General features: G+C 47.3%; 2 protein-coding genes across 2 annotated transcripts; one reads left to right on the plus strand and one right to left on the minus strand.

Annotated features, from left to right (window-relative positions):
- Nucleotides 1–8,521: 8,521 nt before the first annotated feature.
- On the minus strand, nucleotides 8,522–12,869 carry LOC128730153 (protein FAM117B-like). Its single transcript, XM_053823185.1, has 5 exons — nucleotides 12,569–12,869; nucleotides 9,375–9,731; nucleotides 9,141–9,292; nucleotides 8,824–9,072; nucleotides 8,522–8,740 (listed from the first exon to the last, which is right to left on the minus strand). Exons 1-5 carry the CDS (start codon nucleotides 12,867–12,869, stop codon nucleotides 8,522–8,524), a joined length of 1,278 nt encoding a protein of 425 aa, XP_053679160.1.
- Nucleotides 12,870–14,247: 1,378 nt separating this feature from the next.
- Nucleotides 14,248–17,804, plus strand: LOC128731162 (uncharacterized). The gene is made up of 3 exons (XM_053824261.1): nucleotides 14,248–14,797; nucleotides 14,888–15,287; nucleotides 16,603–17,804. The coding sequence occupies exons 1-3, from the start codon at nucleotides 14,248–14,250 to the stop codon at nucleotides 17,675–17,677; spliced, it is 2,025 nt and encodes a 674-aa protein (XP_053680236.1). The 3' UTR covers nucleotides 17,678–17,804.
- The last annotated feature ends 6,965 nt before the right edge of the window (nucleotides 17,805–24,769 follow it).

Genomic DNA, 24,769 nt, shown 5'->3' on the forward strand with positions numbered 1-24,769 from the left:
CGCCGCTTGACCGACCACGTGGTCGGGAACCGAAGTTGAGGTTATTTCGTTTTTTTTGTTCTACGCTAAAAGGGCTTTCGTTTTTGCCCAAATTTCGAGGAATAGATAGGTACTGGAACCCACGCATCGCGAAAAGCTTGGGAAACAGACCAAATATAGATCAAGCACGATTAAAGCTGTCAATGAGACGTCGGAGTCCACATGAGACAAACGTCGGTTAGCTCGCACGTCATTAATTACTAGCTGTTGTTTTAATTTTCCTAGAACCTCACTAGCAATACTGGTTTGTTGGACAAGCCCTTGGAATTACTTGTTTTGCGTAAGGGGGACCTTTGGAGGCCCGGCCAAACCAACCATCCCCAATCGTGGTCAATAACAACACACCAATTACATTAGGCTGTAACGACATTCTTTTCCCATTAGGTCGGTTTTACGACGCACCAGTGAGCAGAGAATTGCAATGCGCGCACTTGTTTGTCCGCCGGGAGCAGGTTGTTTTCGATCCGGCCTCCATCAGCATTGTCTCCAGCCGTTCCCCGATGTTTGGCTGACATCGCACGTTTAATGCGTCATTTTCCCGCCACGAAATGACGATTGATCGCGTGTTTGCGTGCCTCACAGCACCCCAGCCGATCGGGAAGATCGACGATCCTTCGCGAACCACTGCAGCAGTCCTTGATTGATAAGAGGGTGCGCGTTTGATTGCTGCTGCGTCATTAGGGATTGCCCGCTTGTGCTACATTACTACACAATGGAATGCATACGACGAAGTACACACGATCGATCAGTAAATCTGGTGTTCTTCGCGGCCACGGGAATCTGCAACATTCTAGACTGCCAACTGATAAGGGAGGTGTGTCGCTTTCGAATAGCCTGCCCTTGCGTCATGGCAGCATAACCAAGGATTGCCGTTTTTGCAAAAAGGACTTTCTTAGGCATTCCCACGACATCGCTCCCTCCTGTATCCCCGGCACACCTCGTCCGATCGCTAATTGATCGACTTTTATCGTACGATGTTGCGTTGTGCGCAGAGGCACCCAATTAAGAAAGATCAAGTAATGCTTGCGATCTCCCGTGAACTTGATCGCGTTGACCCGCATTCGTACGGCGAACACCCAGTGGGGCCCTTCGGAAAGTTTACCGGGCGAGTTCTAGTGCCAGCTCCCTTCATCATTCTCTCTCTTTCTCGCTCCACATCACGCGACTGAAAAAACCTTCTTAGGTCGGTCCAGCGGCTTAGAGCAGTCTCAATTGATTCCATTGGGCCAGGAGTTTCTAACAAGAACGGGACTACGTGCAGGGTTGTATCTCGGTGATGGCCGATTCCTACGGCAGGTTGGATGGCGTGGAATCCATTGGCAAGCTCCCGGTCCCGGTCACGAGAGACATACTGTCGTCGTTGTTGCACCACCCGCGTTTCACCAGCTATCCAACCCGTCCCTCGCCCGGCGTAACGAGGGTCGGTGCCAATTGATGCTCGTACGGAATCGATTGATCATCCGATACCGCGATCGTCATCGCACGGGAGGATGCATGTGCGTTTGCGTTGCAAGGGCACAGGGCAAGGGACGGGTTTGGGGGGGCATTGCCTGCTTCTGATTGTAAAGGGTCCTCTCTCTCTCCTTCAATGCACGGGTGATGACGGCTACGGTAGACATGCTGACGCTGGCTGGGAACCGCACCGATGGCGAATTCTCTCGCTTGATCGAACACGAGCGAGCGATTGGCAGTTTAGTGCAATTATCGCGACACGGTGCAGTGTACACACGTGTTTGCTAGTAGGTAGCTTCACGTAGCACGGCACACTAACTGACTTAAATTAAACTAATGATCGTATGCAAAAAATGAGAGATCTGCACGTGGTTTGATTTGGAGGTTGGAAAAGATAAGATAAAAACTGTCCTTCGGAGACACTGAGCAAGCTTCTACTGCGGGTTTCTTCAATTTGGAGTGCGTCCGGTCTCAAAGCTGCTCGCTCGTCCTGTTTACGTCTGCTCCGTAGCACAAGCTGACGAGCTTGATCGATTGGCGATCGAATGTTTGAAGCATCTCGTTGCGCCAGATTGATGTCATCAAGACGATCGATTGATCGAGCGTGCGTTGGAATTTGAAGAATTTTGATTCGCAATCATCACGCGCTGACACGCTGAAGGAGAAATCTATAACCACGAGGGCAGCGAAGGAACGATCCCTTCAGCGATCGTGGGATCTCTCCACCCACCCACAATGGAGGGACGTTTATGCGGGGAATTGATTTCGTTCCATCACAACATCGGACCGTCGTCTAGAAACACGAAATGCGAAAGCAAACATATTAACTTGTGTCCCCGTACGGCAGATGATTGATTATTAACGCTTTATTTCATTCTGTTTTTAGTCCGACCTATACTTTTTTTTGCTTTGTTTTTGTGCACCGGACTTTTTGCAGCAGGTTTTTTTTTCTCTCTCTGTTTGTTCACATATTTTCACAATTTGTGTCTGGATTTAACCTCGAAGAGTGTATCGTTTGCCACGTGTGTTTGCGTTATTGTTTCGTATTCGGGTTAAGTTATAGCGCTTCCCGCTTTACCGTGCCAGTAATTTGTTGTTTTATTGTATCGTCCTGCTAGGACCTTCCGCCACCGCTTTTCTTTGCGTGCCGTCCATTTCTTCTGCTGTAATAAAAATTTCCAACACACACACACACACCTTTTCTATGTCCGTTTCACACCTGCTTTCAACGTATCGTTTTCCTTCTTTAATTTTCAAATTTCAGTCATTGTCTGTTCGGACCAACTCTCCATCGATCGGCAAACTTATTTAAATAATATGAGCAACATATTTCCGCCAGGCTGCACAGAGGTCTGAACTTTGTCTGGTGTTGGTTATCATATAGTTTGTTTCTCTTTTTATCTTCTCTTCCTCCTACTGCAAATGCAAACAAGTCACAATTTCGACAAAATACGAATGACGATCAGATATTTTTGTTTGTTCGTTTGCTTCCATATGGAGCGTTCCGCTCCAGTTCCTGCTCTACGGGAGCATGGTTGATTTTGTTCTGGTTTACTTTTGTTTTAACCTTTACCACCCCCTACGGTTGAGATATGTCGGTACCATGTTTTCCTTTTGTTTTCCTCGAAGTCGCTAAAAATATCCGTTGTTATGAGCTTTGCGTGTTTGAGCTTCCCTTGCTGCAACAAGGAACGAATATTTCATTAGCCTCTAGCGTCACCAAAGGGCTCGTTCCGTGCGATCTATTACTTGCGTTGGTATAATCGTAAGCATCTAACATAAGTCCTCGGTCTGTGTGTGTGTATATATATAAATGTATACATATTTGCTGTTTTGCTTTTTGAAGAATTACTTTACGAATTAAGCGAAAAAACTATAGACGAATGTGGCGACTCGCTTTCTCGCAACGATATATTCCTTCAATTCAACCTTCAGTGCCCGATCGTGCGTTTAAACACACGAGTCAGGAAATGATACGCTGGAAGAAAGGGGGTTTATCCTTCCAGCCATTGAACGAAAAGCTCTTACTAAATCTTCCCCCTAAACCACAACCTGCTAAATGACCGTTGGTAATATGTTTGTCCTTTTTTTGTGTTCGTGTGCTAGGTTACGCTATAGCAAGAGCTTTGAGCCTACGTGTAATCGTCAGCGATCGATATAAAATCGTATCCTATCAAATAAGTCTGCATGTGTAGCGCAATATCCCTTACCCAAACGCGTTGCCTCAGAATTATCAGTTCCATTATGGAGAAAGCCAAATGAAGTGCTTTCTCGTCCAGTCTCTCACTCTCACGCTGCTAGTTTTTGTTCGCTCCTGACGTTCGCTGCGTTCTCAGATTCCTCGTCCTTCCACGGACGATGCCAACAGCCGAGCTAATGATAGTTTTGCCAAACCGAACCGTACGAGTCTGTCGATCGATGTGTTCCTTTCTCGGGTACTGCTGCAGGCGCGATTTCGCGCGGTTTCATTTCCATCGCGTGAAGATCGGTTTAGCTACTACTTTTTTTGAACGTTTTCCATACGACTAGTAACATATTTTAATCTTGAATGCCAAACATCCCGAACAGTGCTCTATGTTACTCAGATTTGTAAGTAGTCCGTTTAAAGCTCCGAAACAGTATCCAGTATATTATATGCTCGTATGATTTAGAATGACCCGCCCCCGCAGAACGATCGAAATTTTGTAATTTGCTACGTATATTTTTTTTCCTATAATAAGTAACCTTCCACCACCCACGTCCCCAATTCCGGACATGGTGACGATCGTGTGCGTGTTCGTGTGTGTGTATGGGCACACCCCTAGTCTCTAGGCTGGTGGCAGATCGAGTTGAGTTTCATTTTTCGTTTGATGTCCTGATCGCTCGGTATGGCCTAAACGGGTGTGATTGATTGTTTTGCCGGGATGTTTCTTGTGTTTTCTGCTGTGTGTACTCGAGTACACGTGTCTATTTGCTGTGTTTTTTGTGTTGTTTTTTTTTTTACAAAATAGCCAAAGGCGAGGCACATGTTTTCCGTGTGTGTTTTTTTTTTTCAACATTTTTCTACCGCGTCTAAACTGTGTGTGTTTTTCTTTTTTGCAGTCGTGTTTGCTGGTTCCCTTTTCCTGTTTTTTCTTACCTACACCCCTTTGCTGCTTAACGATAACACTGTCTAGCATATATCTAACTGTGTTCACTTCATTTTGTTAGCTATAATTTCTTAGTTTCTTTCTTGTTTTTGCTTATTATTTGTATCCAAAATATACTTTTTTTTATCATGTGCAGTTCATACTTTCCCATTCGATTTGGTGAGAGTTTACAGGGGAATATATCTACTATGCGTTTCGTGGCTGGAAAACGCGCAGCACCGTTCGGCCGACAGCTCGTAAACATCGATCCACAGACTAGTGCGGTCAGCAGGAAAGCATGGAAAGAATTTTAAAAGGCCGTAACAGAGTTTTCGATTCGAGACGTTCTTAGAAGAACCATTCTGTTGGCCTTCATTCAATCCTACCAGGGTCGGGAGAAATAGGAAGGGATTAGGAAAAAATGACGCAGATTTTCGCTTATTCTATTTTTTTTTTCTCTAGTGAAATCCCACACGCAGACTGTATGATGTTGTGATGTTGCCTAAACCGACGTGAATCCGAATATTGAACTACTTTTGTTTTCGCATATACTACTATTTGCCTTACTCTTACTCTAGTCAGGAGATAAACATTTTTTTGCTTCCTCTTCTTCGTAATGAGATGTTGCCAATCAAACATTTTGGTTAACAAAAATATATAATAAATATTCTTTCTTTTCTTTTGCTTACAATTTACCGTACATAGCCTATGCTAAATAATATTTCGCGCTGTATCCTTTGCTTCCAGAACTCGTTCCACATTTTGGCGCCGGTACGCCGGTCAGGAACGAAAACAACATCTAAATCAGTTCTTTTCGCCATGCTGCCTTTGGAATTCACAATTTTGTCGTCGATTTCATCACTTTTAGAAGTGCTTGTTTGTTTTACTCTGGTGCATGTGCAACGCATCGTATAAAATGGTACCGTGAACAAGTATTGAACGATGAGTATTAAAAACGCATTAGAATAAAATCGATCTTCTAGAGATAGTGTAAAGGTAGCGTAGCGTCCGAACTGTCGAAGGAATCCGTGTGGCGAATTTTCGTCATTTCGTCCATATTCGTGTGATTATCTAAATATGCCTGCGGGAGAATGCCTGCAGGAAGACATCAAATTACAAACTCAACATCCAGAAGCTCTAAATTTCAAACGTGTTTTTTTGGTTGATCAAACACAAACACACATTTCAACAATCGCCTTTTGATCGCCTTACTTATTTCATGGAGAAATACCCAGTTTGATGTGTTTCAAAATTGATAAGCTCAGTTGGTTGTTACGTAGGTTATAAAGTAATGTATAAAAAAACATAAAATAAAAGCAACAAAAAATAAAAGAAAAAGTATACGGTTCTGTTTCTAAAATGATCAGTTTATGGTTGCCTGTTAAAAAGAGAATACACGAAAGAAATAATGAAAAATGCCTTAAATCTATGTATATAATCAAACGAATAACTATAAAATGAGTTGTAACAAACAGATGAACTACACGTTTATACGCCCTGAAATTGTAGTCACTGAGTTGAACGTGGGGAAAATCTCCTTCTTTGCAGGATAAAATGCAGTAAAAGGTAATTAACGGAAACGGGACATTACAACGGAACATCAAGCATATCCCACCTTGCGGTTTTGTTTGAAATCCTCAGCTCCTCCATCTGTGGATTAAAGAGGGACTAACGTACGGTGGTAGGGCTTTTATGCGTTACAACCTTTGCTAGCCTGTGAATTGTACGCCTCAATAGCAAATGTTGAACGTTATGCAAGCGTAGTTTACGCCTCGGATATTATGCGTTTTTTTTTCTGGCGGTGGTGGTGTCTTTTTCATTAGGTTTGCCCGCCTTGTTTCTCTTATCGTAAATTCTTAAGACGATTGATTTGTACATTGTTCGTTTGGGTGTGGTAGATTTTCATTTCGCGATTCCTGTTTACACTACTGTCTCGATCGGGATCTGGCTATACCCTGGGCTGTCTGGCCTCATCTGGCTTGCGAACCCTAGCGAAGTTATTAATTTTGATCAACTTCGCTCACGTCAACGGATGGGTGAATGAAGTAATGCAGTGATTGTATAGTAGAGCCACTAAAACAAAATTCTGTCGATTATAATTCCAATCCATTGAACGGAGAACCGGTTGGAGTTTGGTTCACTTTATGCACCACAAGGCAACGCTTGAGAAGTGCTCTTTTGCTTCAGTTATCTACGTAAGAAATGAAGCCCTATTTGCGATTCCATTTCTTTTTTTCTCTCCCATGTTTTTTGGTCCGTTTCCTGTGGATTCTTTTCAACCCCCTGCTTCATGTGTCAGCGATAAAAAGATTGCGTAGAGAAAATATATCTGTATGTATATATATCCCTCATACACGTTCGTGCGTAATGCATTTTTGTGGATGTTTTGATTCTATTGTTTTGCTTCCTATTGCATCGACTGTTTGCGGTTGCGTTTTGCTTTGCTTGCCGTTTGCACGTTCGTATTATTGTGTCTTTATTGTTGTGTGTTATCGTAATTGTTACATTATCTGCATGCCTGCTCCCTGGTGGAGTTTTGTGACGCAAATTAAGTTCTGTGATTTCACTTAGCGATAATAAGTATTTATAAAATAATATCTACCAAATTGTTATCCAAACAGTGCATGTTCCGAATACAGCACTCGCTTGTTATTTAAACCCTATTTCAAATTTTGCGTCATTACGACAACACGAATACGTGTGAGCTCATCACGCTGGTCGCGTTGTAATGAAAAGAAGAAAAAAAAACCACAATTACACGAGAAGTACGTGAGTTCATATAAAAACGAATTTAAAACGAATCAATTGTAAGCTTCAAACCGTTCAACATAACGTGCAACGGGTACGTATCTTGTATGGCAGATTAACACAACACGTGCGATGGAACCACCGTACAGCGCGCCGTACGATGAAAGCCTCGTAATTATAATATCATTATTAAAGATACAAGCAATATTGGCGTCCGTGTACCACCACTGTGAGCACTATTTCGTATTTGTTTTTGCTATGTTTAGTTTGCTGTGTGTTTGTATATAGGATGTATTACGGATGTATTATTATTTATTGATTTCTGCAACTCACGCACCTGGTGCTAGTGCGTGCGGGTTTGCCGTGCGCGTAGTGTTCGCAGATGAATATTTTCGATAGAAAAGAAAAAATGCCTTCCAAAAAATGCTACTGGAGTTCGTGTTGCATGTTTGCTTATTGACGCGAGAAGAGTAACGTCTCCTCTGGGTGATTCACTGCGGTTCAGCTTACGATCGCAACAAAAGCTCATCACGGTCTGTATGTCTAGCCACCATTCATGTTATTGTTTTCTCACGATGAGGACGTTCCAAAGGCGCAAACAATTTTTTGTCGCTCCTCGGTATGCGCATGGCGGTATGCGCGATCCTTAAATTGGTTTTGCAAAACATGCAACCGCCATCGTTTGCCAGAGCAATGGAGAAATATGCCTGCAGCTTGTCTCAAAAAATGCCATACAAAATGTTTTGTATACTATTCACATTCACATTCCATCTTTTTCCACTCAGTTCTCGTTTTCAAAGCCTTCTCCACGATCATTTTTTCTCGTATAATATGCAATATGCGAGCGTTGCTCGCTAGAAAAATGAAATAAATGTGTTTACTGTACCATACTTTAAAAACAAAATCGTGTTTGGTTTGTAATCACGTCAAGAAAGAAAGATCGGCGTCACTTTCGAGTCATTCTCGTAAACTTCTAGCAAAAGTTAACCTTTTTTTGTTAGAAAAAAAAATGAGATAAAATTGAAAGCAAAAATAACATCCCTAACGCTCAATGCCTTTACAGCGACTCGACGCGGTGTTTTGATAGAGATAAAATGGCAACGACTAATTAAAAGATGATTAAAATTAACTGAAACGAATCCTCGCGCTATCGACCGTCCATTTGCTAGCGGGTTCTACTCCGTTGCGGAAGTGGCAGCCACCGACTCGACCGTGGTGCTTTCTTCATCAACGCCACCGTCATCATCGTCTTCCGGGGTCGTTTTAAGCGTCGGCAACGGCTGCAGAGGCTGGAATGCAGATCCTAAGGATGGCTTCAGCTGGAATGCGGTAGTGCACGGTTTGAAGCAGGCCGTGTTTGTACTGGTGTCGGCTTCAGTGAGTTTTAAATTAACCTAAAACAAAATCGAACCACCGTAATGAGGAAACGCACATCCTTTCGACGGTCCCGATGTCCGACCAAGTCGGGCGGCTTCACCTTTTCACAACCATCCGGCGGTTCACGGGCAAGGAATTTATTGATCCTAGGCGACGCGCTTGTCGTCACGGCGCCCTCGTCCGGCGATGTACTCTGGCTCCCGTCATCCGATGACAGCGTGTCACCGAGCGGGGTCTGCGTATTAACCGATCGCGTATCACCCGACCCACCCACCAGTGAAACGGTGCCGGCACCATGGAAAAGATCGGCCAGCGGCGCCCGGTGTCCTTCCGGTGTGCCTCGCGAGTACTGAAAATGCGACGAAAGGAAAACGCCATCAGCGTGTGCAACATTGCGCATACGATCGGTACACGTACCATCTCGAGCTCAGCCCGGCAGCTATGCTGCTGTCCTGGGTAGAGGACCAGCTTCTCGATCTCCTGGTTCAAACCCTCGACGGAGTTGCGCATGGGCCGTATGTGTACGGGCGGACAGGTACGTGTTGGTATCGACACTGGGCTTGCTTTCGCTGTGGACAAGAGAGGAAAACCAACCGTACATTGGAGCGACCGTGCATCGAAGGAAAGCATTATTTAACAACTGGCCCTTACCATGGTTAGGGCTAAGCGTCTGCGAGCTAACGGAATGTTCACCGCGATGCGTACGCTGCAGTCTTTGTCTTATCACTTTCTCCATCTTCAGATCAGTCGGTGTCGTGGCATCGGTTCGCGTGATCACCGGAGACGACGAGTTGGACGAACAGAGGGGCAACGCATCGGTTGCCTGCGACGCGGACAACGTTGCACCGGCGGCACCACGTGTCCTTTCGAGGAACGATTCCTCGGTTTGCGTGGCCTTGTCCAGCTGCAGCAGCGTTGGCGTCACGAGACTCCAGGCCGGTGCTGGTCGCAGATACAGTGCATCGAGCGAAGCCGTGCGACGTATGCACCCTTCGTTAAGGATTTTTCCTGTGAAAATTCCACCATGGTGGGGGTGTTAGAATGCAGTCGGGCTAGCATTTTGGTGTTGTGGGTAAGATTGAATCGGTCATTGGAAAAAAGTCCTAAATTCGTGTATAAAACAAAATCCTTAATCCACATCGGAACTATCCTGTAGATGGAGGAATACACTTTGGAAAGCGATTTATGTAGCCGCCCCATAGCGTGCATGATGGGATTGGTGTAAAAATATAACGCTTTGCATGACATCCCACCGTTCCCAGGATAACTGTGCTAATGGTATGCATGCGTACGCGCTGTTTGCGCCCCACGCTCATGATCGCTCGGGTGTAGTGGTGTCGGTGCAAGGACATTACTACGGGGTGCTTTGAAACACGACCCGTCACTACCGGGAACAAACGTGCCCATTTGCGCGTGCACCGGTGCGCGCACGATGCCAGGCGGGTGATGGGATTCCAATCGATTAGCAAAAACCCCCGGGTTCGTTCCGTTGCACCGGATGGACCGCGGTTGGAAGGTGCACGCGTTACACGCTCGTGTTTCGTGCGCCGGTGGTTGCGTGTGCCTGTGGTAGTGAGACGAGCGCATTCGCACAAAACCACCCCGGAAGGGTGCAATTCCGTACAGTGGCATGTTATCCTTCCATCAACGTTGGTAGGATAAAGCATAATAATAATAATAATAAAGCAAGCAAAGAAGAATAAGGTAGCGGGAGTTGATTGGAGGGTTGCAAGAGTTTACCCCACGCAGGATTATGGTAGAGTGATTAATGGCAACAACAAAAAAAAAGGTACTGCATCTCTCCTGGAACCTCAAAATAGAACCCATCCACCAGCTCGTCCTGGGGATCTTTGAGAAAAAAAAAGAAACCCACGCTGCATATATCAGTTTCATCCAGCAGCTAACGGGAGGGTTTGACCGGTGTGAACACACACCTACCGGGGTAGTATTTTCATTTCATCCATCCATGGTCACCCATCTACTTCGGATCCTGGCATGGGCCACCGGTGCACCCATACAAGCGTACCAGACGACGATGCTCTCTCCACCATGCTGGGCTTGGTGGTGGAGTACTCCAGGAGCGCGTACGAATCGGACTCACAAAAAAAGGATACATAATACGAGCGGCGTAATTCGACTGGCGCGAGAACGAGATAATGGGGACCCGAACGGTTGAGCGAAAGAGACCACCGGTGAGGATATCGTGGTCGTACGCGTGCCTCCGGTTTTGAAGATCAAGGACACTATTTATGCGTCGATTGAATGGGTATCCTTTGGAAAGTTTCGAGCTTGGTCACTGGCTTACCGGCTCTTTCCAGCTCTCGCGGTTCACTCTCGTTCTTTTCGCTGAGTAATCGTTCGATCTCTCTTCCGGCTCGGAAAATGATTTCCATTTTACCGGGCGGATTTACACGCTATACATGGGATGGGCTTTTTTTGTTGAGTTTTCTGGCTCAAAGTGTCGCTTTACTATTTCTCAGCGACCCCCAAAAGCTTCTATTATCCTATGCATTTCGTAAATCACAGCCATCCACGACTAGGGACAACATTTTCTCTTGATCCTGGAGGGACAAACTACGAAAACCGTAGCATTCTCGGTGGCATTTCCGTGGGTGGTGCATGCAGCTGGAATCTATTCCCAGCATAAAACCGGGCCCCAGCTACATAAGCGCCTACGCGCATTTGTACCAACCGTCCCGAAGGTCCACGAGCAAACAAGGAACACGTTTGGGGAGGAAAATACACAATTTCCTGCCAGCACTACCACACATTCGTGCGGCTGGAGGCCGGCCGGAGAACGACAAACAATATCAACACCATCGGAGCGAGGAGTCGGCGAGAGCGAGAGCAAACCAGGACGATTCCGTTCAGTTTCCGATCTACCGTGCCACCGAGGATATACGCGATATACGTTCATTGATAAATAACGCGCCGCTTGGCCGATGGGAGCGAGTCCTTGGACGTATGAACGTTTGCTAGAAAAGGACAACCATCGTGGCCGGTTTCACGTAGTGGTGCGTAGGAACGCGATGCGCCCTAATACAATCCAAGCAGGCCCGTAAAAATGAGATGAGAACGACTTTGATTGAAGCCAGCGACGGAAATCTACTCCACTAACTGCTCCAATGACGAAAATTGTTGAAAAGATTATATTCAATAATTCATGCTGCAAGATTAGCATGCGCAAATGTAGCTGCAAAAGGTTCTCCGAATTGCTGGAGCAGCCAGACAAGCGAGAAATGGTTCTATAAACTGCGTCTTTAGGTGATTATGGAGGAATTAGCCACCGAGAGGATGCTAGGGCCAAAATAACCCCCAAAAGAAGCTGAATTCGCAATTGGTGGTAATGGGTTTACTACTACGATTGATGCCCACTAACAGGGGTGATGCATGTACACATAGTCACAATCACTACGACGGAAAGAGACGGTGATTGGGGGACGACCAGACGCCGTCGTGCTAAAGCGAAAGAGCACAAGTGCATGTGCATGGTGAGAACGCAGGGAAAAATTTCGAGTATTTTCCCAAGGATTGCTTTGTTTGCGATATGGAAGGATATCGTACTTCATCAGAAGCGACACAAAGGGAGAAAACACTCGCGCAATCACGGTGTCAAGAGCATGAGAGTGAGAGAACAGAGAGATGGGCCTGGAAAATAAGGGACGATACATGTCCGTAAAGGTACTACGCGGCTCATAATAGAGCTGGTTGGTTTTCGGGGAGAATGCAACGGCTCTGTCCATTCTCTAGTTCCAGCCCACTTTCGGACGGATTCATTCATTTCCTCCCACTTTGTACGTCCCCTGCGCCGGTGAATGGATACCACCGTGCGCGGTCGGAATTACCTTTGCATGTCAACGCGCCCGGACTTCGGTTTCCGCAGATTGCATGCTCCGGCGAGATGTGCCGGACGGGCGGGGACAAAGTTGCCGAGAGAGATTTTCCTCCCGTGCCGTACGACGCGGTGGCGCTACAACCGACGGTGCTGGCGGTTCCGGCGTTGCTGGGACTGTCGGTTTGCTGCCCGGCGGCACTGGTTCCGCTTCCGCCCGAACAGTGAATCGATCCGGTTCCCCGCAGCAGTAGCGAGCTGACGGGCACGAACGCCTTCATCGGTTCGTTGTGTTTTCGCACACGGCTGGACATTGTCTTCTCGAGGGCTAATGATCCGGAGACGGGGTGGACATGAGCCGGTACTGGCCGCTGGTGTGACTGAGGGTTTCGTTTCTCTCGTTACGACCGCTGGAATTGATCACCATCGGTGTTGGCTGCCGCGAGCCTTCAGCCTTTGTTGGCGGAGTTGTTGTAACTGCAACCGGGCACGGAACCGTTCACGGCACATTCGGACGCGGCTGTACACGGAACCGGATCTCGGTGAACCTTGGTGTACTGGAGCAATCCTTGCGAGGAGGAGGGCACCTGGCTGTGTCGAAATGAGTGCTGGCCGCAATCGGGCAGACAAAGAATCGAAGGATGCAACAAGAAGGAGGAGGGCTTCCTTTAGCAAAATCAATGCGCAGAAATGCACCGGAGGTTCGGTCACATACGCACGTCCGCCACACACAGTTTCACACGTACACGCACACACACACACACACGCACACTCACTTGCACACACAAGCGCACCGGAGCGCTACGTAAATACACGGCACACACAGCACACGTTCACTGGAGGATTTCGATTCGGGATGATCGCGACGAAAGCGGCTGTCGGAATGTGGATGCAGCGGATTCAACTTGAAACCATCCTGCTATCTAGTTGGCTCGACTGCAACTCGACACCGTGAAAGACGGGATATCCTTCGAAGTATCACGGCGATGTGGGTCCTGTTACCCAGTTTTCCACATACAGAAAAACTGATCTCTCACTTTCTCTCTCGACAGGACTACTTCTTGTGCGTCTTCTTGCGCTTTGTAGTCAGGTCCGGTGATGTTTTGTTTTGTGTGTTGTGTAGGTTTGACGTTTGTCGCTACCGCCTGCATTTATGCCGCCTGGTTCTGTGGCTTACTGCTTGGGAATTGGCGACGGTATTAGCGTTCCTGTAGCATAAATAAGATTGTATTTATGTTGCTTGTGTAACAGAAAACATAAAATAGACGAAGTAACTCGTTTGAAGCATTCGGGAGAGGTTATCTTGCGGTATAATTACACCAGTTACGGTTCGACACATCCTGTCAAAATGAAGCGTTTCGGAAGCGTTTATTCAGCTGGAACAACTGTCAATGCGGTAAAAATCAAATGCTAAAATTGTAGTGAAAACCGCATTTTACTATCCTCAAATTAGTAATGTAAGCTTATAAAGCATATCGTGGTTAAGATTAATATCGAAATACTCGCCTAGACACAGTATTAGCCATCACGAAACTATCACTAGTCAAAAAACGACCCTTTATGACCTTCAACCCGGATAACAGCTCGCCAAACTTGGCATCAAACAAATGAGGCACTATTGTTGAATCAACGTGAAAATCAGTGGATACGAATCAGATTTCATCAACTTTTGACGCCGGAACCAATCCGAAAATGGATCCCACAAGCTACAAGCCACTGGAACCCACGAAACCTCCGGAAATTGATCCAGATCTGACGGCTTCGGCTGCGAACGCCGTGGAGCAATGGCGTAATTATCAACAAGCTTACGCTGCCTATCAGCAACAATGTGCCGCATACCACCAGTACGTACAGCAGAGCCAGTACGCTCAAACGGTCGAACAACAGCAGATGATCTACTCTCAATACCTCGAGCAGCATCGCCAGTATCAGTATCATCTGCAGCAGTACGAGCAGCAGAAGATGCTGGATGCAAATCAGATCCGGTACGATTCCAACAACACCTGGTCAGGACAACCACAGCACAATCCGCCAGCCCAGATGCCTTTGTTCTCGAGGTCCCGGCCTCCGCCGTACATTCCGCCGAATGTACCTCCGCCGGATATAGTGAACAGCGATTCCGGACCGCCAGGAGGATCACCGAATGCAGGAACTCCAAACAACAAGCGTGTCCGGAATGCGAAAGCCAAACAGTTGGGATACGAGAAGAAATCTGAACTACATATGAAAACGGTTATATTCGGTACGCGTGCCGAAGCACATGCATTGCTGGGCGTTTCCCTTGTCCTAGTTTTCGACTTGAGCTTTCATTGTTTTCTCGTTCTAATTTTAGTGAACCCGGATGACGAAAACCTGCTGCCGGCTGACTTGAAACAGCTGTTCAAAGATTTGCACTGCAACCTCTGCCGGACGCGCATGAATTCGCACATTTCCGCCAACATACACTACCAGTCGAAGGCGCATGAGAAGAAAATCAACCAATGGCTCAAGGAGTATTGCTCCGAAACAGGCACGCCGCTGCCAGTGCGACCGCGCCTCCAGCCTGAGCTAGCACCCGATGTGAACGTGGTTGGGAAAGCGTTGTACCACTGCGACGCGTGCGATCTTCCGCTGACTTCGATTCAGCACGCCAATCAGCACTACACCGGCAAACGGCACTGGTTGGTGGTGAACGGGAAGAAGCTACCTTCCGGCGAGGGATTCTTCAATGATGATGGAAAATGGACACGATCGTACGTATTCCGAGCGCTCGAAGGCAGGCGTTCCAGTAGAAATAGTGATAACAGGCGGTATTAGTCAGTTGACCGTGGGGAAGGTTCCTTTTCCATTTCCTTACATTCGGAAACGATTCCCCAAATCGGTTAGGATCATCGAGTGGGAACTGATCATCCATAACCATCAGGTGCATCGAAATGGAAAATGAATTTCCTTGTCCCAGCGGTTTCCATCCGGTCTGGAAGTAGCGTTGTTGTCATTTCAAGCTCTGTCTTATTTTCCCTTCTCAATCGTACTGTCTTCGTGCTAGTTGTACAATTTGTTTCGTTCGCATCTCCATGCGCAGGCTGGCAGGGTCATCGATCGTTAGATCTACATTACTTTGTCCCGTTTGCCATCTGTCGGTCGCTGTAATGGGTTAGAAGTTTGTAAAAAGGAAGCACAAACGAGGTACGAGTGTGTGAAGCGAAAGAAAGCGGATGTGTAGCTTTCGTTTTCCGATTGATCACCGTTGTGGCGATCCTATTCGATGCTGATTTGTCGTGAACGAGCGTGTAGGTGGTGGATATTGTTCTCTTTTCGTTATTTCGATGCACTTGCACGAATTGTATTCGTACACGTCGCTCACGATAAAACGATGGAATAGGATCGGTGAGGTGGGAGATGGAAAAACGAAAACCAGCGAAGCAGCGCGTTGGTTAACCACGTTGTCATCACATGGAACAAAAACGCATACGTTCCCAAACGCAAAGCGACAACTCGTCGAAATTTGGCGCCCAGTCCGTATGCGTTTGGATGCGTTTGTGTGCAGGTGGTCTAACATTCCAGACCACTGTCCGACGGAAGCGGACAGGAGACCCGTGGCTCGTCGTAATGCATTTGTTCTCATCTTTCGACATCCCTTCTCCCGGTGTGGTACTATTTTTTTCCAGCGCTACGTCGAGCAGCAGTACTTCGTTTGGTGTTGCTCTCAAGATGTTGTGGGGGTGTATCCAGCGAGCAATGCTGCACCAGCTGCGTCCCGGTTGATTTGGTAAATACTGCACTCCCTGTTCGTGTACCGTCTCGAACGTTCGCTAGAAGTGCACGAACGTTTGAGGCAACGGACGAACGAACAGGGAGGATAAATAAGCATAGTTGGTAAATTATCAAATCTATTTCATTGAAAATTATTCGATCCTCGAAGGGGGCTTTGTGGAATATGCCATGCGCAAGCCATTCAACGGGTTTAACACACTTTAGCCTTAGGCTTCAACCTTCGAGTTGAAGCCTAAGCAGGGGAGTGCGCGTATATCGTGATCGTAACCGTTTGCTTCATATGTTTCATTTTAGTACGAATGTAGTTTCCGATAACCAATCCTCGACCGTCCCTGGGGCTCAAGTAAAACGGCTCATGTTTCCAGAGAAAAACGGTGCAAATCAGAACGACATCAAGCGGCCTCGTTTACAGCCGCCGCCGGAACCGCCTGAACAGTTGATGGCGAGTGTGCTGGCGATTGAGGCTGAAAATGCGGCACGCGAGGAGAAAGCTTTCAAGCCAGCAGTACAACCAATGTCTACCACCAATGCACAGGCCGGTCCAGCCCGGTGCGAACCGGGGTTCAATGTCAAGCAAGCTTCACAACCGATCCCAACGTTCACGGTGGAGAGTGACGATGAGGTGAAAAACTCGACTAAGCCAAACACTAGTGCCACGGTGCCTCCATTACTTCAAACGCCGACCACCGGAAACGGCAGTAGTGGTACAACGCTTGAAAAGGAGATCCGCAAAAAGGAGGGCCTGGATTGTGTGGACAACACGGGTACGTTCTGTACGATCTGCGAAACGTCCGTCACGTCACGGTCGGAGATGCTGATGCACCTTAAGGGTGCGAAACACCTCAAGAAAGCGCGCACGATGGGCATGGTCGTACGGACGACCCCGTTCGACGCGGGCGATACGATTCTCAAGAGCCTCTCGAAACCAGCTCGCCAGACGGACTGGTCGTTGTACCGCATGCCGTCCGGAAAGTTCTACTGCAAAACGTGCAATCTGATCGTGGCCGATGAAAAGCTCTTCGGCCAGCACTGGTACGGCAAAAAGCACAAGCTGAAACAGCGCCAAGAAAAGCAGACAGGCCGCACGGCTACATCAGCCGGCACGACAGCGACGGGCGCGACGGAGGCGGCCACGGAGGACACCTCGTTTGCGTCTGATAATCACGAACTGACGGAACCGGTGGTTGCTGCTTCCGCAGCAAAGCAGCAACCGGTGGCGCAGATTCCCATGAAGTCGTATAATAATGTTGCACCTCCCAAACTAGAATCGAATCCGTTCAAACCTCAGAGCAAGAGGGGAAAGAAGATGTTTTATGCCAACAGACGGGGACGTTTTATGAGGGGGCGCCCGCATTTGGGTAGAAAGTAATTAGGTCGAACGCAACGCCCAACCGTTTGAATATTAATAAAAGAATTCATTGAGTTTTAACAAGCAGATAATCCCAAATAATGTAGAGTTGAAATTTGAGATAACGTACAGAAATATACCGAATTGCAAAATACCTCGAAGCGTTTTGTTTTGTTACGCGCAGCAGATAGTTCGCTGGTACCGGATTTAATGATGATATCTTGGAGTTTTCCACTGCATGCTAGTGTCCCGCTGTTTAAGGGTCCATCTTCTCATCTTCACGTCCAAAAGCCACTTTTCGCTTCACGCATTAGCTCGCGAATCGTGCCGCTAGACCGTAAAAAGCTATGACACGAAAACAGTACAGCGGCAGTCGATGTGTTTTTAAAACTTCGCTTCATTTTTACGACGGCATTGTTGGTGGTACTTTTCGAACGCGCGCGAAATCTCGCCACACACACACACACCACATGTCGGTGCAATTCCGTATCGCACATCTAATGGAGCGGTTGTTTTATGGGGCGGATGTCGGTAAATGGTGGCCAAAACTTTGGACAACCATGGAACCGGATCATCGATCGGATGTTGGGGATGTCGGGAAGGAGACGTTTTTTGTTCGCTTGCTCGTCTCACGACGTCCATGGCATGCTTGGACTCTAATCCCCGTACACCATCGTGATCCGTCGCGGTAGAGATTTTAGCGTTTCTTAAGGGATCTTTGGGTAGGTCGCGTGAAGGACGGCATCGGTACCGACGCTCGTAAAACTGACATAAAGCAAGCGGAACGACAAATTAATGCTGGCCGGTGGTGCAATAAACTAATGCCATGGCGATTCCTGCCGCCCGTGGGATGGCGCTTTAAAGACGGAAGTAATGCAACCCCTACCAGCGGGCGGCAATTCGGGGATACGGATTGACCGGCACTTCGGTGTTGGCGAGCGAATTAAAATCGTACCGATTTGTGAGAAGTGCTAGATTCAAATTAAAGGAAACTGGCGCGAGATTGCTGATGGCCAGTGCTGGATCCTCAATTTTCGTAATGGTATTGGACGGAGCTGTGGAAATGTGGATCAGTGCAACAGTGGCCGGTGATAAGTTTTCCGAGCATGACGTTGCATGCCAACCGGCAGTGCATTTCGTGTTCGTGGTTTGTGGTTCAATTTGCGCAAAGTGCTCTACCCTCTCTGTGGTGTGGTGGTAAATCTTCCGCGTGTTGGCTCACACATTTTGGGCGGAATGGAATGCATTTTGAGCGGCGTGATAAAAATAAAAGGGCCGAGAACAAGCGGCCGAGAGTTATGGTGCTGCGCGGTGGAATTCTTTTATCAGCGATGTAGGTCACCGTTGGGATGGGTAATGGCCACCGAGCTGCTCTAAGATGGTGCGCTAGTGCACTGTTATCAACCCCATCTTAGACCAGCGTTGTTTTGCGGCGGTGATGCATTGGTATCGATTTCCGGCAGGATACGATCCTTGGAAGCGCATGTAGTAAACCTGCACCGGATGGTGGCTATCAAAGCATCGCATAAACCGGACCAAGAAAGCCGCGAATCCGTTCGTTTGATGAAAAGGGAACATAATCCGACAGGGATTTGCCTTTTTGCCCTTTTATGGTGTTGAAGTTTCAATCTGCGTTGCGGAAAATCGACCGTAACCCGTTTGAAAAGAAACCCAAGCATCATTTGTCGCCAACTGACTCATCGGTGACTAATCTGACGGATCGGATATTAGTGACGAGTCACTGCCGGTAAGCATCCGGTGATTTCTTCTTTAGTGAGCGCATGGTGCAAGGCCCCCGAGGCCTCGAGGCCAGAAAGTGATGGTGCATCCAATGCCAACGTTCGTGGATGAATCGTGTCTCTTATGCAAGTAGAAAACGCACGCTCGATGCAGCCGCTCATACGAATGGATTATTGAGGATTCAACATTACACGATTTCGCTAAATAAATTGAACAGAACTACCATCTTACCATTAAGCTAAATTTTCTCTCTTTTAAACAGTCATGCTCCTTCTCCGGAACAAGCCGATGCATTACTGTGCAGCCTCGCACGTTGTCTAGTTGCTATTCATCATTCTCGTCCAGTTCGCGTAGAAGGGGTGTGTCGGTTTAGCGAATGGTATAATAGATTGTAAACCAGCCCTGTGGGGGCTCGCGATGCATTTTAAATGCCTCGACGTGGTTTACTATCGCTTCGATGCGAAGTAGTAGTGGGGAGAACGATGTTGTCATGATTCATCCTCGAGCCGCATAAAATCAGCTGATCGTTACGGGGTGGTTCCTATCCTCGCGAGGTCGAGGAGATTCCGTGAGTCAATGAGCGGAACCTGGTGGCGGGATTTTTGGTGTTTTTCGATTTTTCCATCTGACGTTGGGTTGTGACGTCTTAATGCAACTTGGTGGTGGGGAGCTTGTTAATGCAACGATTTGCATAGAGCTACTGCGCAGCACAGGTCGAGAACGTTTTATTCGTCCGCTAAACCAGTTCCCATGGCGTTCCGTTCGAGAGGTGTTCAAGTGGTGGTTCCATAAAGATGCATTTGGAGCTCACAAATGCTTCCAGCATGCCCTCGAGATCTCTGAATTATCACTTCCCGTTCGATAACCCGTTGATTGAAACAAAGGAAGACCAGCAACCGCGACAGATATCCGGCTAATCAAGTTCATCCGTCGAGTTATCAGTACCCGAACCGGTTCGGTATGTGGGTCACATCATCCGTGAAGGCTCGAACTTATTCCTTGGCTGCTAGCTAACGTGACTCACGCCTGTGGCCATCGAGGAGTCGATCGCGACGTCGACGTTTAACGTCTTGACTCATAATGCTCAACCCCGGGCGGATTGGGGAAACTGATGGCAAAGCACGCCGTCTCACTTCGCACTATCGTGCCGTTGCGTTTGGACTTTGGGAAGGGATTTCGCTGTGGACGGTTTATCGCGTTTGCGGGAAGGTAACGCTTGCAGCTAAGATGCGTGAAACATTTCAATAATTACTTACGAACCCGCTCAACGCTGGGTATTTCCTTCCATCAGTTCGGTCGGGCACGATTGTTGTCTCTTGCGCTCAGTTCACAGTATATACAGCTCCTTTGGAAGACGCGCAGATAAACAGTACGCGAGTGGCTCTGCGAGCTAATAGATCATAGGACTACTTTTTCGGGAGAATCTGAACGTTCAGTGCGAATGGAGTGATCGATGCAACAGCGAGTGGCTGTACAAGGAACAGTATACACGAGTCTCACCAGGATGGGAAAAGCGGAACAAACGGAACAAAGGAGAGGATGCTTTGCGCAGTGCATGGAACCGATTTTGTGTAGGTCAGTAACGGTGATCCTCGCGCCTCGTTGCGCTTGTGTGGTGAAATGCATTTCAGTGCAGTGGACAAACGATCTAACTAATAGTTGCAATTTTTGTGTGCACGCGTGTGTGGTTTTTTCTTCTTCTTCTGTTACCTTTTTTCAGCTGCTACAACTGCTTTGCACAACTGCTAGCGAAAGTGTTTATGGGCGTGATGATGTTCTTCCTGGTGTACGTCGGATTTATGCATTTCCTGCGCGGACAGGAGCTATCAGTGGCGTTCGCGAGTGCGTTCGATTTTTTCGCCAACCTTATTTGGCGCAGTCCGTGATAAAGCCGTCCACGGTGGTTTGGAATAGTCATCCTCAACGTGCAGCATGAGCATCATGCTGCACCCTTCTACCAAAGCTACCGATAGAAAGCCAAATATCTACCACTTCGTATCCTGCGAAGCAGCATTACCGAGAAAAGGCGAGGGTTTTTACTTTGGTGCATTTCGTGATTCGACCGATTTCCACTAAGTGAGAAATAATACGACTGCAAGCAGGTTGATAGCAGCCGGGACGCATGCGAATGTGTTAGACAATTTAATTTATTACAATTCTCAGCCCACAAGCCTCGTGGTTCCACGTGGTATAGCTGTAGAGAGCGGTTTTTAATTATATACCGCCACTATGAACGAATGTATTACTCATGCGATACTCAGAAATATACTCGATGGAAATGATTCCATATTTACAATCGACTCAAAATGGTAATATTTAATGGCAAGCGTTGTTCATGATAGGAAAGAATTATTTGTTTACCTCAAAATGGAAATATGTATTGGCAAGCGCTGTTCACGATAGGAAAGAATTATTTGTTTTCTTCAAGAGTTCGAAATTATACATCGAAAGTTGAACGATTGCTACGTGACGCTCATTAAACATGAATCATTTCATGGGCAAATCTTTGGTGTAATTCAAAAGCAATACCTCATCCTCCTTGCGCAAATGAAGGCTCGTAATCGCCCCGATAGGTTGGTGGGCTTTTTTTCTCTTTTTCATCGCGTCGGAATTCAACACTCACCTCAAGCAGAACTCATTAACAGAGGTGCCTTCGTCCTGGCTGGAAATGTAGCACCCGACAAAAAAAAGAAGGAGTGAATCGTCTCTAAATCGTCCCTCGCTGCAACCCACGAAAAGGGACACGTCAAGGACCGTCGGCTGAAACCAAATTGCACACATTCCGGCACGGAGCGGCGCAATGGCGGGACGTTCAATTTGTAATTTCCTCGACACCGTTTTCCAAGCAATTAAAGATCGGCCTGGCTGGCAAAGAAAAGCGGGAACACAGGAACAGGATACGGCACGTGTGCGTGATCGCGTTTCCGGCGTTTCGTAAGGACACTCGCCCTTTTCTTTCCGCCATTCCCCGTCGGGTCGGGTTTAACCAATTCCACCTTCGCGGGGTGACCGGTACCATGATTATCCTTGCGAAGAAGTTAAACTCCTGCCGCCGGTGGGACACCGGGGGCGATGACTGTACGATTAATTTAAAACACATTCCACAGCATTCGTCGGCGTCGGTGTTGGCGTGCCTTGATGGTTGGGGATATCTAATTTCACCTGCCCGGTTCCATTCCGTCTTCATCTTTTCACCCAGAGAAGCAGCAGGAGTGTGTGTGTGTGTACTTTTTGCTGGAACAAGTCTGCCATTAGCAAATTACAGGTCTTCTATTCCCAGCCGGCCATCCGCCGTCACACACGGGTCTCCCTCTGGAGGGTTTACGGTGCAGAATTTTCCATCATTCCGTTCCGGGCGTCAACTAAATACGTATTCGTGACCGTGCTCATTTGTGTCCTCGGCTTGCACTGGGCCCTTTAGTACGTTCTGTCTCACCATGTCCCTGGTGATGGTTGCTGGTGTTTAAGGGCTTTTTTTACCAGACCAAACATAAAAAAGGTGGAAAAAGGCAACGGAAGCAGTACGAAATAAAATGGCGAAGCGAGAAAATTACACGAAGGTAATCGTTAGAATGCTCTCCGGTCCCGTCCTCGGTGCGCATTCCGGCTTTCGTTACACGGGGAAAATACCGGTGTCCTTGGACGCCTGGTTTGGGTCCTGGTGGGGGCAAGCAAGAAAGTTACATGCACTTCCGCCTGCTGTAGAGCTGTGTTTTATCTGTGTTTGCCAGGCGCGATCATCCGTGAACGAGGTGGCTATCAAATTGCAATCATATCCTTGCATTAACGCGTGCCCTTTCTTCGTGGTGTAAATTTTTGTGTCGGTTTTTTTATGGCACAAAAAAGAATTTTCTGGGAACATTTTTCGTCAAACTATTCTTTTTTAATATGTGTATGTGTGAGCACAAACTGTGTGTAGCAAACTATGAATTTTCCTTCCCGTCCCCAGGAAGCTGGCTGGCGGAAAATGTGTTTTCCGGCTCGAGCTTTCTAATTTATCTTACGTCTACTTTGGCACTCCACGTCGAGGTGTGTGCGGCATGTGATGAATTTTCTCATTGACGAGTGCTCATTTCCTAGCTGCTCTTACTGTCCGCGTACGGCTCCTTGTGCGGCCAAACCCAGCCATCACATGCATGCCACATGTCGGTGGGGGAGTTGTGAGAAAGAAAAAACGTGCCCGTTCGCACGCGCGCGCTCGGTGCCATTTTCCGTACGTGGAGCTATTTCCGTTTCCCGTCCTGCTCGCGTCTTTCCCAGACGTGTTGGGTAATACCGTACCGTGTTAGTAAATTAAATTTTCCTAAAATTCTACGCGAGCACTTTCGCTCCGGCTGCTATCTGGCGTTCCGTTTCCTTTGCTTTTTTAGTAACACTTTTTCGCATCCTTTTCTGTTCGTTCCGCTACCACGCTACATAGTTGGGACTCGAGTGTGTGGGAGGTGGTGAAGAAGAGTAGCTGGGTAGTCACTGGATGGCACTGGGAGGGTGGAGATTGGAAAGAAAATTCGGAAACCATTCTCCACCCGTAATTGTAAAGCTGTGTATGCCGGGAGCGTGTCTTTTTTATCTTTATTTTATGTAGCACACATTTTTGCCGAAACGCTGCGAGGGCTGGCGGTTGATGGAAAGGAATCTTCACGTTGGTCGTTATTTACGCCATGTGGAAAGTGTAGGTAGAGATGAAGCACGCAGGACGAGAACTTTTTGAGAACATGTAATTTAAAATGCGAACTATCAACCGTCTGCATGCGACGAGACGATTGCGTGGAAAAAAAAACTCAAAAAGAAACGCGTTTTTAATGAGTTTAAACAAATCTAAACAAATGAATTGATAGCGAGAAAAAAAATCCTCCCCCATAAACGCCACTGTACTGTCCTAATCAAACACTGTACACTGGAACAGTCTGATCGGTCCGCGGGCATAACGGCGAGCTCGCGTCCAAAACCAAAAGGGCATAATAGAAGACAAATTTATGTTTTAATCATGTCCCAGATCCGGCGAGCCGTTCTGGTCCGCCCATTAGCCGTGATCGGCGACAGCCGGCAGATTGGCGTGCTCCTTCAATACGTCCTCTCTCTCTCTCTCTCTCTCCAACTGGTACTTCAAATGCCGTACCCGTTGTGCAAATATTTGAAAACGTGTCATGAAAGCGAACTCTCTGTTTCGATATCATCATTAGCAGCGGATAAAAGAAGAGCAGAGGGATACAAAAAAAAAACATACTCCGTGCCGCGAATGGCGCATTTCCACCGATTAGCGTTACGAATCACCTTGCCGAGTGGGGTTGGAAAACCCACCCAAGGCAGGGAAATCGACCAAGCGAAGAATGTCAAGAAAACTGTATTACTTTATTTCCCTTCGAATCCGCC

This window comes from Anopheles nili, chromosome 2, assembly GCF_943737925.1.
Source record: "Anopheles nili chromosome 2, idAnoNiliSN_F5_01, whole genome shotgun sequence".
Classification (NCBI taxonomy): domain Eukaryota; kingdom Metazoa; phylum Arthropoda; class Insecta; order Diptera; family Culicidae; genus Anopheles; species Anopheles nili.

Coding starts and splice junctions, on each gene's coding strand:
- LOC128730153 (XM_053823185.1), bottom strand. CDS start 12,869: ATGTCCAGCCGTGTGCGAAAACACAACGAACCGATGAAGGCGTTCGTG. Junction 9,732..12,568: donor GGGCGCGTTGACATGCAAAG/GTAATTCCGACC, acceptor GAATTTTCACAG/GAAAAATCCTTAACGAAGGG. Junction 9,293..9,374: donor GACGCTTAGCCCTAACCATG/GTAAGGGCCAGT, acceptor TCTTGTCCACAG/CGAAAGCAAGCCCAGTGTCG.
- LOC128731162 (XM_053824261.1), top strand. CDS start 14,248: ATGGATCCCACAAGCTACAAGCCACTGGAACCCACGAAACCTCCGGAA. Junction 14,798..14,887: donor TATGAAAACGGTTATATTCG/GTACGCGTGCCG, acceptor TTCTAATTTTAG/TGAACCCGGATGACGAAAAC. Junction 15,288..16,602: donor GATGGAAAATGGACACGATC/GTACGTATTCCG, acceptor GTTTCATTTTAG/TACGAATGTAGTTTCCGATA.